Here is a 16,872-nt window from a genome sequence, read left to right as displayed (position 1 = left end):
AAGCTGGCTAGCCAGAAGCTAAATTATTTCCCTGGGATCACCCAAGATGTCCATGAATTGAGCCCTGACTGCATCCTCTCTCCCTCACAGCTGAGATGGGCTCCACGTGGATGCTTACGGACACCCGTGTCTGGCTCCCTCTGCCCCCTGGGCAGGTTCAGCCTACACCCTCTTCACACAGGCAATTTCCCTGGATTCCAGGGGGCTGCAGGCTCTGGGGGAGAGCCCCACAGCAGCACAGAGGGGCAGCGACCACCAGTCCTGGTGCAGCAGGGGAGCAGGCTGGGTGGGCTGGAGGATACACACTGCCCTGGGTGCTGGTGGGAGCAGAGCGAGTGAAGTCCTGGGTAACCCCACCACAGCACTTGTCTGCAGCCTTCCACACATCAGGACAGACCCCTCCCTCCCATCACATCTGCACACATCAGGACAGACCCCTCCCTCCCACCGCTACCCTTGAGGGCACTGCACCCTGGCACGCCTTGCCCAAGCACTGCTGACCCTCTCATGATGGCTAAATGTGGTCATGGTCCTCGCCAAATGCCCGTCTGCAGCCACAGAATTGCATTAATTCGACATACATGCCCCTGGTAGCCCTAACTGCTGCTGGCAGGAGCTGGGCAAGCACTATTTCTGCCCCTCTGCTGGCTTCTCTCAGGCAACAAATCTGAATGATTTGCTCAAGCAAAGTACCTTGTGTCCCGTGCCAAAGAGCAAGGAGCCCCAAAGGTAGAAGGGCTTCTGGTTATGCAGCTGTGTTGTGGAATTAGATTACAGCTATCTGAGCAAATTATCCCAGCACAGGGTAGCCAGGAGCCTCTCCCTAATGGAGGCACTGCAGATAAGGCTGGTCTCTCTGAGATGATAATGGAGCAGAGCTGTTAATGCCGTGTGAACAGGCTGCTCTGCGTGTGGCATGAGCCCCCCAGCCCCTGTGCCTGGCCAATGCCAGCTCCCTCCCCCTCACAAATTACCTGCCCCTGTGGGCAAAAATCAAAGCAGGGAGCCTCTTTGTGATTGTTCCCACATTTCTGCCAGGAGCACTGAGATGCAAGGGAAGAGACTGGGGAAGTTTTCTTCTATCCAAGTATTTTGATCCAGTATCCCACCTTATGCATCAGTCCCCCCAGGCAGAGATAAAGCAGGTATTAGCTGTCTCTGCTCCAGGCCTTTTCCCCCTCTTCTCTATGGACTTCTGATACTGGCAGTTTACCAGATTGCTGTGGCTGCCTGGAATCAAAACTTTCTCTGGCAAACTTCAAGCACTAAGGTTACTGCGAGCTTGGCCTTGTGTCCTGGCTGCAGAGCTGGGGCATTGCATCACCCTGCATCACCTCTTACATGTTATTTAGAACAGACTCCACCATGGGTTCACACCTGCTTTGGATTCAGCTGTGAAGAAGAATGTCTTTGTGATTCCCCTGTCTACATGGAGTCTTCAAAAGCCAGCACCTCAGAGGGAGAATTTATTAGAAGAGATTTTAATAATTTTAATAACTTCAACAATTAAAATAGCAATAAAATATTGTAATTTAAATTATATTATAATGTGTATGTAATTGTACTGGTTTAAAACCATATTAATATAATTAATAAAATAGTATAATAAAATTAATTAATAATTCAATGCTGCACAATAGCATTTTCAGCTTAGGGTTTTATCAAAAACATCCTGCTCCCACGGCAGCCCTGAGCAGTGATTAACAGCCACCAGTCATCAGGCAGCATGTATCACTGTCCAGGCTATGGCAGTACCCAAGGACTTTTTCATTGCCTGAGGGAAGCAGGCGCTCAAACCAGGTAGACAGGAGATGTCATCCTGCGGGCAGAGCAGAGGTGCTGGGAGGGGGAGCCCCGACCCCAGCCCGTCCCCAGCTCTGCCGGGCCCCACTTGCCTTCAGGAGTCCTCCGCTGGCTGTGCCCAGGAACACGACCGTGTAGTTGTTGACACTGGCCACGGCCACCGCAGTCAGGCCGCTGTGGGTGAAGATGGGGGTGGCTGTGACGGGGTTCACGATGGCCAGGGGGTGCTGAAGGTGAGCGGCTCCACAGTCCAGCTGCTCCGGCTGCAGCTGGGGAGAGACACCAACATCAACAGGCTGCACGAACACCGGTGTGCTCCCTTGCCACCCCCCTCAGGAGCAGCAGGGACAGAGCTCTCAGAGCCCCGCTCTGCCTTCCTAGAGCCCCTCACTGCTGAGCCACGGAACAGGAAAATGCAACTGGCCCTGGCTGCTGAGCTGACCCGCAAGGGCTGGCACGTGGGGCACAAGGCTGATTGCAGGGCTTCCACATCCATTCACTGTCAGGTGCCAAGGGGCAAAGGCAGTGGCTGAGAACTTCTCATTGACCCGTGTCTATGAGGAGGCATTCAACTTGTTTGGCCGAAAGCAAGACAACAGACTTGACTCTCCTGTGCTAAATTAATTAGTGCATTTGCTGCATGACAGCAGCATTTGCAAGTGGAACTGATGCCGCATATTCCTAGTACCCTGCCAAGATGCACCCAAGATTTATGAGCCCCTCACTCCAAATCCTCTGAGATTCTCATGTTATTTCTGCTCAGACAACTTGGATGGATTCGACAATGCCTGAACATCACAGCGGTCTCACTGCCAACAATTCACCTGCAGTCACTCCTGCAGCAGCTTTTGTCAGCTGCAGCAGGTGCAGCTGGAGCCCTTCAAATGACAAGGGCTATTACCACATCATTCACAGTGTCACCCCAGGTTTAGCCTAGGGGAGGCTGTGACCCCACTGTCACACTCCTCACAGGGCTGACATTCCAGCAGCAGCAGGTATCTGCAGGTCACCTGCATACAATCCAACCTCCAGTTGTGGGAAGTACCTGTACAAAATTCCAGCAAGAGATGCCTGCAGGGCTGCATCCCACACCCCAGGGACAACGCACATTTATGGCTTTCTGAATCCAGTCATAAGGCAGATAGCACTGCACTGCCACAGAAGCTGACAGAATTCTGAATTTAAGCAGAATAAATGCAGGGATTTGAGGCTGTATCTGTCAAGGAATCGGAATGCAGTTTCCACCAGGCAGAAGGTGACCACCAGCCTGTTCAGCACAGTCCTTTCTCTCTGGGCTACACCAGGGCCTGGATGCTAATTCCCTAGTCATCTTCACTATTTCATTAATGAAACCAGGCTAAAGCTTCGGCTCTCTCCTCTCTCCAGACAGTTCAGAAGATTAAGCAAATCTTTAGGCTTTGCAACAGGAGGGTGAGACCGGGCAGGGTCTCTCTGCAGGGTCATCCCACTTTGGGGTGCAACTCTTGCCTCATGCCCATCTGCCCCCAAGCCACCATGTATCTTGGATTGGTGCCACACCACAGCAACACATTCCCAGGGAGAAGTGGGGTTAGAAACATGCTAAAACCCAAAAGGAATGCAAAGTGATGGGGCTTTGTACGCATAAGCACGATAAAAGAAGCCCCAGACAGACGCCCACAGTAGGTTGGCAACCTCCCTGCCATGGCCACGACTGGTCCAGGGAGCAGTGAGCATGGGGACTACAGGCCATGGCACTGCCCTCTCCTCTTCCTTGCATGGTAGAGGACAGCAGCAAACCTCACCAGGAGCTGTGGGTGCCAGCCAGCCCTTGGTGTGCTGTAGCAAACAGCCTGGGCTACCCAGCAGAGCAGTGACAGCCCACAGCAACTTCTGCACATGAGCACGTACCCCTGACCACAGGGCATGTTCAGGGCTCATATCTCTGCTGCTGGGCTAGCACAGCCACAGTGCCTCTAGAGACAGGCTGGGCCTTCTCCAACAAACCACCCTGACCTTGGTCCCCTGTGCCCCACCAGACCCCATCACTGGCTGCGCCAGACACGCAGTAACAAAGCCTGATATGAAAAACTTCCTATGCTCAGATGAGTGCCAAATGAGGCAGCACATTTAAAGCTGTAGCTCTGTTCTTAGGGGATCAAGACGAAAGGATCAAGTTTGTGGATGCAGTGCTAAATGCATTTTGCAGTTTTACTGCATTTCATTCTAGTAAAAAGTAAAATCACAGTCTTAATTCTTAAATGTGTATGTTTTCTATGTTTTCTCTGTAACTGCTCCACACAACTTTTTTTATACTATACAGAGGACATGGCAAGCCATTCATGTTTCTGATTTTATGATTCCTTCCCTTCCCAAACAGCTATTTAGAAATTCGCTTGGGGTTATTTCTTGTCTTAGGGATTATTATCTCTAGCTCTTCTTCGTCTCTCTTTAAGTATATCACCACCTGAAGCTTACAAGGCTCTTTCCTGCAGGGAAACTGAGGCACAGAGGCACCTCCAGCCATCTGGGACCCCAAGGGATGTTCAGCACCTCTTCTCTATGGCAGCTGTGCAGGAGCTGGGACCAGCATCGCTGCCTGCCAGCCTGAAAGACATGGCCCTTTCTTCTCACAGGTGGCCAAAATCACGGGAAGTCCCTTATCTGCAGCGCCTGCCGGCTTATAAATCACGCATTTCAGAGCTCATATCAGTGCAAAGTGTTTTCCATAGTAAACAGGATGTAACTATTCTAACCCAGGCCAAGCTTTATTTTGGCTGTACACATCCTTCCTCTGAAACACCTTTCTTCAAATAACATCAGATCTTCCAACAAACGGATGGGAAGGCGACATATGGTATTTCCCTCTTCGGGGTCCAAAGAAGGGATGACATGCTGTGCTGCTGCTACCCGTACCCCACAGCACCAAGAGGACAGCTAACTCCATCACGTTTCAGTAAACAGGATACAGCCAAGTCACATCCTTCTGCAGGCACCAGGCAGTCACCACAGCTGGGGAATTGCTCTGTATGAATGTAATAGAAAGCCGTCTACAAGTGGAAGGGGTTAAATCTCACTCTTTAAATCAAGCTGCCCCATACTGAAGTGGGAAAAGAACAAATGCTAAGTTTTCTTCCAAAACCAATCTCTTTCTTTAATCTGCATTTTAAAACACCCCGTGGGCATTTACTGTATTGCCTCTATTTTTCTTTGACACGCTCTGAGTACTCAGTAACTCACAGAACTGTGCGCTGATTCTAGATCCAAAACCTCCTGCCCACAAAACGTTTGACTCTGCTGCTCTGTCGCTGATGAGGAGCCTCTTGGGTGCAAGCTGGGGACAGCCACGGCCAGCAGCAGCTGAGCAGCTCTGCCCATGCCCTGCCAGGATGCTGCTGTGCCCCTGCACACTGCAATTGGTGCTATTGCTGCAAAACTTTGCAAGTGATCAAATGAATTCAAATCAAGGGGCCACAGCTAAGAGGATGGTTACTCAGATTAACCCCTGAGTGCGATTGCAGAAACAAAATGGGACAGAGATAAAAGATTTCCAGCCACATCAGAGCTCAAGAGTTCAGCTGTCTTCACAGTGTGAGTTCAGTTCTTTATCCCAGACCTATAAGGAGCATAAAAAGCAATTTCCCAGAATTTCCATTACAGCTCTCCAGCCCTGGGCATGCAGGATGTCCCTTTGGGAAGGAAGTCTGTTGGAAACAGAAGGAGGAAGAGGAGTGGTGAGGCAGCTCTCAGGAAAACCATGAAATGTGCTGATTTCTGCATCCTGTGTTTGTGACCTTAAAAATAGTTCTCAAGCAAAGCTGGAGCTAATTTGTGAGTCAGAAGCTGCGGCGCAGAGGAAAGCCCTGAGCCCCTGCCCTCCATGAGGCCATGCTGGCTGCCTGCAGCAGCTCCAGAGCTCCGGAGTGAGAAGGGGAGCCCAGCCCCTTTCAGACTTCATATCAGAGAGGATTAAAGTGTTGGCTTCCAGCATGCCTGGAGTCCTGGGAAAATGACACAGCCAGCATCGGATAATCCGCTCCAAACTTGTTGATTTGTGGGACTTAGCCATCATCTTCATAGGCTCAAAATTTGGCAGCTGCTCCCACACAACTGACATTTTCAGGCCATTAAAGGCTGTGATAAAAGGGCTCTAGTTTTATCTCTTGCCTTCCTTAACATAAACCATTAGGCTTTTATTAACATTTAGGTATGACTCAGGGAAATTTCTGACTGCAGAGAGAATATTCAAAATAATTAGGATACTGTCTGAAGAGAATAGCAGGACACAGACTTGCACTGAACAGTAGGGACAGGCTAAAAACCAGTGGGGAAATATTGCACAGGAGAATGGACACAGCCAGTGATGCCAAGTCAGCCTGGCTGCATCATGCTAAGGAAGAGTACAAGCCCTGCTCTGTGTCGGGCAGAGCCCAGACCAACCACACACCCCCAGCATTCCCCCAGCAGTTTGTACACACAATCACTCATTTATCTGCTGCAGTGTCGCAACCAGACCTGTCAAAACCAGGCTTTTTGGGATGCCTGGAGGAAAATGTCATCTCAGAAGAGGACTCCACTGTTGAGGCACTTGAGATGTAAGCAGTCTCCAGCTGCAGTGATGCTCAAGGGCAGGCATTAGCACAGAGCTCCTCAGAGCTCATACTTTTTAGGCAACAGGAGGCAAATCAATATGCACTTGTGGCCACTCAAGGCACTCAGACTGAGAATCTCTGGCAAAATTAATCTGGACAATTTTTTCTCAAGAATTACCAACAGTACAGTATCTACACAGCACAGCACACATTCTTTAAAAAAAAACAAAAAAACAAACCAAACAACAACAAAAAAACCCAAAAAACAAAACAAAAACAAAAACCAAAATAAAAACAAACAAACAAACAACAAACAAAAAACAAAACAAAAAAAAAAGGCTTCAAGTGAGACTTGAACTCTGGTTTCACTGTTTGCTTAGGCCACAAGTTCCTCAAGCAAGGAGGTGGGGGTTTTGTTGTGTTTTTCCCATTTGCACAATGCCAGCCCTGGGCTAGGGCACTTTGCAAGTCACTAATGTGACATCAGTAATGGTTTATCTCAACATCCCTCTGCTCCCTGCAGCTACCTAGACCTTGTGCCTGCAGGGAGCTATCACTCTTAGAAAACTCATTCTTCCCTCTCTCTCCTCTTGACTCCAAACTTTTCTTTCTGACAGCTCCTAAATTTCACTCTTGGGACTGGTGGCTGAGGTAAGGAAGGGGACAGAGCACAGAGAACTGCCAGAAGGCAAGTCACAGCAAGCACAGGACTGATGGCTGGGGAAAGGCACAGCTGGGTCAGGCCAAAGCACTGCAACTCAGCAGCAGCAGCCATGCTCACCTCCACCGCAGCCACAGACCTCAAACCACCAGAGGTGTGAGAGTGTGAATGCTGGAAGAGGCTCTCAGCGTCCCAAATCATCTCAGAGGGAAAAACCCAAGCTCCATCTGCGGCTCTGGCAGTGGCAGCTCTGCCCTGGGCAGACAGCACATACGCCCACTCGGCTGCTGCCTGCCAGAACCCACCTCAGCAGCAGGACACAGCCTGGGACAGGATCAGGGCACTGCTGGGCTGCAGGCACAGCCAGTCTGCTGCAGTGAGGCCAAAGCCTGACAGCAGCTTGAACAGCCACAGGTCCCTATTGCCATCCAGCCATCTGCTGCTGTGAGTCCTCAGAGGCTCCAGCTTCAGCTCCAGCAGAGGCACTAAAGCTGGATGCCTGCAGCTGACAGTGTGATTCCCCTCTAAATCTCCTCTGCTCCCTCCTCCAGCCACAGCTGGCCCAGCTCATGGCCACCATCACTCCATCAGCCCCAACCCTGTCATGCTGAGCCCAACTGCAAAAGAGAGCTAAAGGCAATGCAGACAGGACCTGCACAGCCCTCCCCCAAAATACCCTTCCCAGCCCTGGCAGCCCAGCATGGGTGCCCCTTCCTTGCTCCACACAAGTCGGGTGTCTGGCACCCACCAGTGCTTCCCCCAGCAGGGCACTGAAACAGCAGCATGGGGAACTGCTCAAAGTGGAGAAACATGAAAAAGAAGCACTTTTTAAACTAAAATTGCACATCCTTCATGTCTCCAGGAAGACTCGTCAAGCTTATTATGTTAGCCTTCATCCTGCATTAAATACAATACTTCAGATTATACAATCAAATCCACCAGGAATGGACAAGCAGAGGGATTAACAAACAGGCTCAAGAGGGGTTGTCACAGTCAGAACAGCACGTGTTTGAGCAGCAAGAGCTTGTATGTCCTTTAAATTCACCCCTCGTGGAAATTCAGCTCCTCTTCCCACTCCCTGGGGACAAGGGGCTGAGCAGATCAGCTGAGCGTGCCTCATCTCAAGGACACCCACTTCTGCTCAGAAGCCCAAGAGACACCCCCCCCGCCGCAACTGCTAGGAGTAAGACACTTGGTTTGTTTAGGCTGTACTTCCTTAGCTGTTCTTTCCTTGTTACCCCCCCACCACTCAACCTGTGTTTCTCATTTACATTAAGCTTCGGCCTCAGTGACCAAACTCAGACCATTCAAACTCTCTTCCACAGGGAAGAGTCCCTGATGAACCATGAGTTTGGCTCCTCAATCTTTGGTCGTTACTATTTTATTATTGCTAGTACTAACACTTAGCACTTCACATGCTCAAAGTGCTCTGAAGGCATATCTGTGCAAGTCAGGGCTGAAAAAAGCATCCATTAAAGTAACAGCTTCTTACCTAGCACAACTGGTCTTTTGCATGTGTCAGTTCAAATCTATTTCATTTAGCAATAGTTTATAGTAAATGTTTTCCTGTGTTTTCCTCATTAGTTCTGCTGAATCAATTAAGCTCGAGATAATGAGCAGAACTCTACCCTTCTTTAGAGCCTGCCTCTGAGAAGTAACGCTGTGCTGCAATGCTGTCCCCCTCTGGGTACCCCCCACACATCACCTGCTCCACAGCCTCAGCACCAGAGTCCAAAAAACAAACCACACCACTTGGTCGAGCACCCAGCCCGCAGAGGAAGCTTGCTACAGAAAGCTTAATAAAACCCTTTTACTCATTAACTGAGCACTCCAAATGCAGAAGCAACCAAGCTATACAGATGCAGTCTACAGAGACACACTATTTTTCCGAATCACCAGTGCAGCCTTCCTCCACTCTAACCCCTGTCCTCATTCTGAGGCAGAAGAAATTCAAGTAAAGAGAATGATCAGTGCAAAGGAAGTGCAAAGGATGAACGAGGCTCCTCTGGCCTGTGGCCAGCCCTTACACTCACACCCTGTCTCCTCTGGCAGGCAGCACCTGAACAAAGCAAAAGGTGTTCTCCAGGCATCACTCTGCAAGCACTGTGCCTGTTGACATCTCCACAGATTCAGCTCTGGAGGTCCTCTCTCCCTACCCCATTCCCCTCCCAATTAGGAAATTAGGATTATAATAATTATATAACTTGGATAATTTCAAATGTTGTTACAGATCAGTGGTCATACTGGATTCAGCAGCTGAGCACTACTCTGATTTGGTTAAAGCATGTAAGGCTTTCCTTCTCTCTATAATTTTATAATTTTGTCTTCAAGATTTGTAGAAGCTGCTGTTTCCAAAGCTTTTTGGAGAGACCCACTGAGCTTGCTGTGATACCAAATCTCAGCAGGAAATGGCACTACAGGTAGGAAGGAGATTCCAGGGACATTAACACTGCAACCCCAGCTTCTCCCAGAATTTGACATCTTTTTCCAGCAGCTTACGTGAGTGTAGCCAAGCTGTGGTTCCACAGGCAAACAGCCCCAGCAGCAAGGTTGCCACCACGCTGACCAGAGCAGTGTCCTGGCTGGGAAGCCCAGGAGGGATACACGAGGAGCACCCACCCCAGTCCTTTACCCCTTACCTCGTTCCAGAGACCTGTACGCATCAAAGCAGACCTTACCTGTATCTGCTCTCCAGACATTGATTTCTATGCCTTCAAACAGACATTTAGCCCCAGTTTCCTCCCCATTTAATGACATGCTGCACCCCTTGCCAAAAGCCCAACGTGAGCCCCTGTCCTGCACAAGGCAGTTCCCAGCCTTGGGAAACCCCACACAACAGCACACCAGTCCTGATGCCTCTGAACCACAATGTCTAGGTCTACAAGACAAACTGAAAGATGACAACAAGCCAAACAACTTTGGCTAAACCTCCTCATCTTCCCTTCTTCATCGAGTACTATCATCATACTGTAAAATTTCCCTTCCTAAAATGATCATTCCACACATAGCTATTTTCAGGAATATGCCAAGTTTTCAATAGCTCCTTTTATTTAGGTGACCCACTAGAGACAGCAGCGGTCACAAGCAGCTCAAAGCCTTCTGGATGTTGGCAGCACGCAGCAGACAGTGGATGAAAACCAAATAACAAATGAGTTCCTGCTCCAGAAGGGAGCTGTACACAGCAGCAAAATACCTTAAACAGAGATGAGACAGAAATGGAATGGTAAGTTCCAGATTTCTTTAAAATAATAGACATACATGTTTTCAAAATCCAGACTTTCAGGCAATTTTGCTTCTGGGTTAGAACTGAAAGATTTGTATTGAAGTTTCACTTAGAATATATAACCTGCAGACATCTTGTAACAGCAACAGCCCTACAATGGTTCAGGCCCAAAATAGGCAGCCTTGTTCCAGTAGCTGGCACAGCATCAGCTAGGTTCCATGGCTGAAGATGCAAACATGAGCCTGCAGCTTCACTGAACGTTGGGGCTTGTGCCTGGGCTCAACCACTCCACCAGAACTCCACAGCTCCCACAGCAGCACTCTTGGGAGCACAGCAGCAAACCCCTGATTGTCGCTCTGGCCATGTTGCCTTCAGAGGAGGGGCACAGCAGAACAAGCCCTTTAACACGGAAAAGAACTTAACTATCCAAGTTAACCTCTATCATATTGCCCACTGGAGCAAAAGCCCACCCTGAGGAGCCTCTTGTCTCACCTTGCAAGGCTGTGCTTATCCACAGGTCTGATAAAGAGGAGAGGAAGGCACAGGAACTGGCAACAGCAGATCAGACCATGTGCCATCCCTGTTGCTGCAGGATGTCACAGCCAGCACATCCTTGGAGAACATCCCAGTCCCAGCTCCCACAGACCTGCGTGAGGAGCCAGCGTGCACTTTCTGTGCTGGACAAGCCTTGCTGACACTCAGCAGGTATCAAGGCAAGATCATCGTGGGCTTTGCTATCCACCCTGCTCACCAGCACATTGCATCTGACAAGGGCTCATCTGGGCCCGGTCTGATCTGGGCTTTCCCAGGAACAAATCGTCCCATTGCCCTGCAGCCTCGCTCTGTCACAACAGCAGCTGCCAGCAGAGCTGCTCTCCAGATGTTGGGAATAAGTACTGCTCGTCTGCTCAAAAACATCAATAAATTCTACTGGCCTCTCAAAGCAAGAGATGCTGTAGACAGTCTGCCACCTCCTCCACCTGCTGCAGGGTGTTACAGCCCAACTCGAAGAAACAACTTAAAATCATTTCTTTACCAGCCCCATAGAAAAAAAAAATACCCACAACCAAAAACACCCAACCAAACAAAAAAAAGAAATAGCAAAGTGGGTCCCTCCTGCACATGTTGCTGTTGATCCCCTGCCACACTGTGGCCCCAGGGATGTGTGCTGGGGGCAGTCACACAGAAACCTCAATTCAATTGAGGACCTCAATTCAAATCCTGCCACTCTTCTGACCAGATCGGGAGACCTGAGCACCCACCTCCCCACCATGAAACAAGGACAACAATGCTGCCCCAGCACAGGAGCTGCACTGTACCCAGGGATCACCATGCCAAAGGGACCTTGAGTGCCTGGGGTTGTCGAAACACTGCCCTGGGAACAATGCCATCGAGCAACAGTCACCCATCCCTGGAGCCATTTTTCTTCCTCCAGTCAAGAATGCCAATCCCCATCCACCCCGTGCCTGGTACAGAGGAGTAGTCACACCCTAAACTATCCCATTCCCAGCACAGAGTGGCAGCCACATGCCCCATCCATCCCTCGTCCCTGGTGCAGCTGAGGCGTTCAGCCCCTGCAGCCGGGAGCTGCTGGCAGCCACGGCCCACCCTGGCCCGTGCCCTGCACAGCCCTGGAGGGGAGTGTGTGGTGACACTCAGGTGTGGCAGGCAGTGTGTGGTGACACTCAGGTGCTGCAGACAGTGTGTGGTGACACTCAGGTGCTGTAAGCAGTGTGTGGTGACACTCAGGTGCTGCAGACAGTGTGTGGTGACACTCAGGTGTGGCAGGCAGTGTGTGGTGGCACTCAGGTGTGGCAGGCAGTGTGTGGTGACACTCAGGTGTGGCAGGCAGTGTGTGGTGGCACTCAGGTGGTTAGAACATTGTTTCCAACCACAACAGATTCCAGCTTGCCTGGTGCTTGCATTAAATTACCACAGACAGGGGCTCAGACTTTCTATGTTTTCAGCCCCTTGCTGAGAGAGGACATCAGAGTGTCCCAGCAGTGCCACTGAACACACACCTGTTGGGATTTACAAGGCGTAGTGAGGTGTTGCCAGTGAGCATCCCTGGGCATCCATAAACATCTCACAGTGCCTTATTCACTTCTCCAGTGCCCTCAGTCCCAACAATCTTGTCAGTCAGCCACGTAAACGAAACTTTGAAATATCAGAAAAGAGATAGCAAATCATTTCCATCCACCCAGACCCTGCAGCTGAGCCTGCATCCACTGCCGCTCCTGAGGTGTGGGTTCACATTCACATCTGGGAGTCAAACACCTGCCCTGGAAAACCCTTGGCTTTAACCAAAATTACCCTTTTCCTGTTTTCTACCTAAACTGTTATTTAGTTAGAGGGGATTTGATGAGCAATGGGTCAAATCTAGTCTGAGCATCCAGGTACCAGGAATTTCTAGTCTGTACAGCCAGTTGTTGGCAGAGCTCTCCAGAAACCAGTAGCACGCCTGTGACCCTCCTGCCTCCCAAGGGACTGGCAAACACTTTGCCTGCCCAGCCAGCAGCACTGGGCTCCCAGAGCAGGCAGGCATCGTGCCACAATCAGGAGCCAGTTTCTGTTCCCTAAAGCAGCAAAACTTCCTCTTTCCAGGCAGAGAAACTTTTGCCACTTTGACCGAATTTCCCTTTGCAATTTGGGACCTGTTTGAGCTTGAAATGCAAAGCAGGAACGAGCCCTGGGGCCCCCAGAAAAGCGTTCCCACCACCCACCTTCAGCTCGAGGGCACAGACCTGCTCCTCAGGAGGCTCCCCTGTTTGGCATGGAGCACCAAGGCCATGCCAGCCCTCGCAGTGGGAGAGCCCCCAGGCGCTGGCAGCCCACAGAGCTGAGCCTGCCTTCCCAGGAAGGATGGTGTTCACACAGCTGCCTGTGTGCACCTTGACTGCAGCAGCAGGTTGTTCTTTCACATAAATTCCCAAGGAAACCTAACCAACAACTGACCACAACTCACTAGTACCAGGTGAGAGACAGAACAGATAGACAGTGCCAGGCAAAGCTCACACTGTGGCTTAAACCTCCTGTCAGGGCATCCTGGGTCCCACCACCCCTCCACGGGCAAACCGACCCCTCGCCCCCCATGCTTGCAGGGCAGCTGGCGGGACACCGACCTCCCACCATCTGTAATGCCACACCCCAGAGCAAAACAGAGGATGGTGACAACCATGGAACAGCTCTACAGTACCTGGTCAGTGACACCTTGGCGTGTGCCAGCAACTCTAAATAGCCTGCACTGCAAAACACAGAAATTAGGCTGGTTACAAGAACTCCCGCCTCATTTTTAATGAAGAAATTAAGTGTAAATTCCCGGTTTCCTTTCTGTGGCTAATCCTCTGGATTTATTTGAGTAGACGTAGGGTTAGAGCACATTTAGTTTCATGTTTGGAATTTCTAAATTAGTATAAACCAGCACTTCAAAGTAACTCAGCTCCTATAAAACCCAATCCCATGGAGATGCCACAGTGTATTTGGACAGTAAGTAGATACTTTGTCACATTCCCACGTGTATATGAGATTTTTTTCTTTGGGAACATTTTCTGAATGGTTTTAAACCACATTTCCATGCCCAGGCACACATATATACAGAGACTGTTTATATAGTCTACCCAAGGAGTTCATTTTATTTAACAACCCATTATAGAACAGCTCACTGGTGGGTATCTCATCATTACACCCCCAAACACAGTGTTCAGTGACCATGCAGGATCTAAAACAAAGCCACAAGAGCCAGAAACTTGAGAATTAATGCTGAAACATTTCATTATCCCATGCCACTATGCCTATGGTTTTCAGCAGAGGAAAAAAACTGGATTTTCAGCCTTTTTTGAGTTGCAGACCCCAAAATATTTCCCAAGAAAGATGTAGCTCCCTGGCCAGCAAACCTAGTCATAATGAATATGTCTGCTTTCTGTACATCTCCAGAAGTTTTTAGGAGACCATGGAGCTCATGCAGAACCCACAGAAGATACTGAGTTTGGCACAGCTGCGAGCATGGGATGGGGTTTCCAGTTCAGCTTTTCCTCAAATGAGCTTGTTCATCACAGCAAAATGTGCACACAAAGGTGCCTGGCCATGTCCCCTCCCAAAATACCCACTGAGAGATGGAGCAGTGGCAAAAGGACACTGTGGGGGCTTTGCTGCGTTGGGACGTGGCTGTGGTGCAGTGTGACCAAAGGAACAGCCAGGCAGAGCTTTGTTTTCAGTGGCACTGAGGGGACACTCCTGGGATGCCCCACATGGCCACTGCTCTCGAGCAGTGGAAGCTGGGGATGGGCTCTTGCCTCTCTCTTTCATGATGGCTTAAGCATCCCACAGCTGTGTCACACTCCAGCCATGCAGAGAGCATAACCTTCAAACCCACTGGGCCACGATCCTCCTGGGGTAGAATAGCTCAAATAGGAGCTACAACAACCCCACGCAGTGTCCCAAGAATTTGATAAGGTCTGTCAGCACACTGCTGCAAATGCTGTTACAGGCAGTTTGCTCCAGAGAGCTCCTACTCCTCTTCCCTTCTGGGAGCTTGAGTCCAAATTCCATATAGGCTATGAGTAGGCAAAACACCGCAGTGACTCCATGAAAGTATTCCAATTTAGCTGCATTTGACACAAAATTCATTATAAAAAACTATTTCTGTTGAGGGGAAGCAATCCTAGAGCTCACCCACTCACTGTCGGTGCAAGAAGCCAACCAACCTAAATCCTTCCCTCACACATCCTTCTTCCCCTAAGCTGCCACTGTGAATTCATCTCCTCTGTACGTGACTTTTCAGCAGCCCTCATTGAGAAGAACCAACAGCCCCCACTCCTGACCTAGACCATCCTCCTCTGCACATTTTCTCTTCGTCTGACACAAAGCTGTTAAGCATGTGCTTAATTTCAAGTAAGCATTTCCATCGAAGAGAGGGGCTGTTTCCAGGCCAAGCTGGTGGCTCTGCTTCCCCACCCTGGGGAATGCAGGCCAGCAGGGCAGCTGGCAGATCCACCTGCCCCAGCCACCCTCCACAGCCCCCTGTGTGGCCAACCCCACATGGTCACAGTGGGAGCCGAACAAGTGGCTGCCACCACATCGACCTGTACAGGGACAAAGCCCCTCGTTCTGTGCCATCCTCCCTCAGACCTCACAGCACAGCACTGAGTGGTGAGAACCCCTGCCCCACATCAGTCAGCTCTGAGCACAAATGCTGTGGGACTGACAGGGATGGCTGGCATGCTGAGTGCCTGCTCCCAAAACCCCTCACTGGTGGGTGAGTGCTGGAGCTCCCTGGCTGAGTCAAAGCAAGTGCTGCTGGAGAGGAGCATTCAATTAGACTGGAGAGCACACAAGGGGTCAGTGATTTTCCTTTCACACTGCATTACACCTAACAGCCCATGGTCCAGACTTGTAACAACTGACTACTTCAGCTGAACACACGCTTGGAATGAAGCAGGCCAATATCAGGGTTTTTTCCTTCCAAAAGGAGATTAAAACCCAAGTATTTGGTCCTCAGGAAGAGCTAACGAGCCACACTTACTTACAGAGCCCCTATCAGTGATGCACAGGCAATGGAAAAACTGGAAACCCACTAACAGGAGGAGAAGTGGAGCTCACAACGGGAAGACAGATACTGATCTGCTCTGCCAGACCAGCTGCTGCTTTAATACATTTTCCTGCTGCATTTCCACGTCTAGGACACAAAACGTATTAAGAGTATTTCACTGTCTTGAAGCTGGAAACTGATGTTAGGTTTTTGCAGCACAAAGAAACACACTATTACAACTCTTCTCTTGACACTGCCACTCTGGGACTTGAAAATAAAAACAGCTTGTTAACTTGTTGGCAATTCTAACGATTAAGGAAAAGGCAACAAAAAAAAAAAAAAAAAACAAAAAAAACCCCCCAAAAAATAGAAAGGCTCTTCTGACTAGCAGGATGATCCCAGCTGGCTCGATCAGCGGTTTTAGAGGAATATGCTTCAAATAAGTGGGAAGTGTAGAAATATTAGGCATGAACGAATATTAATGTTATGCTTCATTTATATCCTGCTGTACTTGACATCAAAGGATCTCAAAGCAGCTTTACAAATGCAATCTGACACTACATGAGTTGGGTTTCTGAATAACAATAAATGCAGGAGTACATGGGAAACTGAGGTACCTTGGGTTCAATGACTGGTTCAAGGCTAGTAAGGTCAGTTGGTACTAGAACCCAATCTCCCCACCCATCTTATATCACCACTGGTCTTACTGCCGTCTCTACATTAACAAATTTTCTTGCAACCTGATCTTGCCACGGTTGCAAACACAGAGGGTTCCCTCTGACTCCCAATGGCTTGGCAGTGCTCAGTTATTTTAGCTCATTCCCCTGACCCTCTTTGCGTAGTCTCCTTTGAGTCACTCATTAATTAGCTGTCTAAATACCTTACTAGATACAGCATTTGATACTTTCAACATCAGTAGACTGGTGTTAGTCATGATTATTTTCTTTACTGAACAGAAGTTAGAAAAAACTGTATCTCCACAGCAGTCCTGGAGTCCTGGGGAAGCTTAGGGGTGATAGGTACATCTGCCTCTGCGTTTCAGTTATGGCCAGGATGTTTGTTCACCTCAAGTGCCTCCAGCAGCCCT

General features: G+C 49.6%; 1 protein-coding gene across 4 annotated transcripts in view; it reads right to left on the bottom strand.

The window, feature by feature from the left end:
* PLXND1 (plexin D1) overlaps positions 1-16,872 on the bottom strand; it is a 69,441-nt gene that overhangs the window by 50,106 nt on the left and 2,463 nt on the right. For 3 of the 4 annotated variants that reach the window (XR_014958085.1, XM_077786200.2, XM_085590231.1), the window contains exon 2: positions 1,896-2,072. The exons of the other annotated variant lie outside the window; for it this stretch is intronic. Coding sequence is in view for 2 of the 3 variants with exons in the window: in XM_077786200.2 (XP_077642326.2) it covers positions 1,896-2,072 (177 nt within the window). In the remaining variant the exon portion in view is untranslated. The remainder of the gene's footprint in view (positions 1-1,895; positions 2,073-16,872) is intronic. 4 annotated transcript variants of the gene reach the window in all.

Source organism: Lonchura striata, chromosome 12, assembly GCF_050655825.1.
Source record: "Lonchura striata isolate lonStrDom1 chromosome 12, ASM5065582v1, whole genome shotgun sequence".
In the NCBI taxonomy this organism is placed as follows: domain Eukaryota; kingdom Metazoa; phylum Chordata; class Aves; order Passeriformes; family Estrildidae; genus Lonchura; species Lonchura striata.
This window is presented reverse-complemented; position numbering and strand designations above follow the sequence as displayed.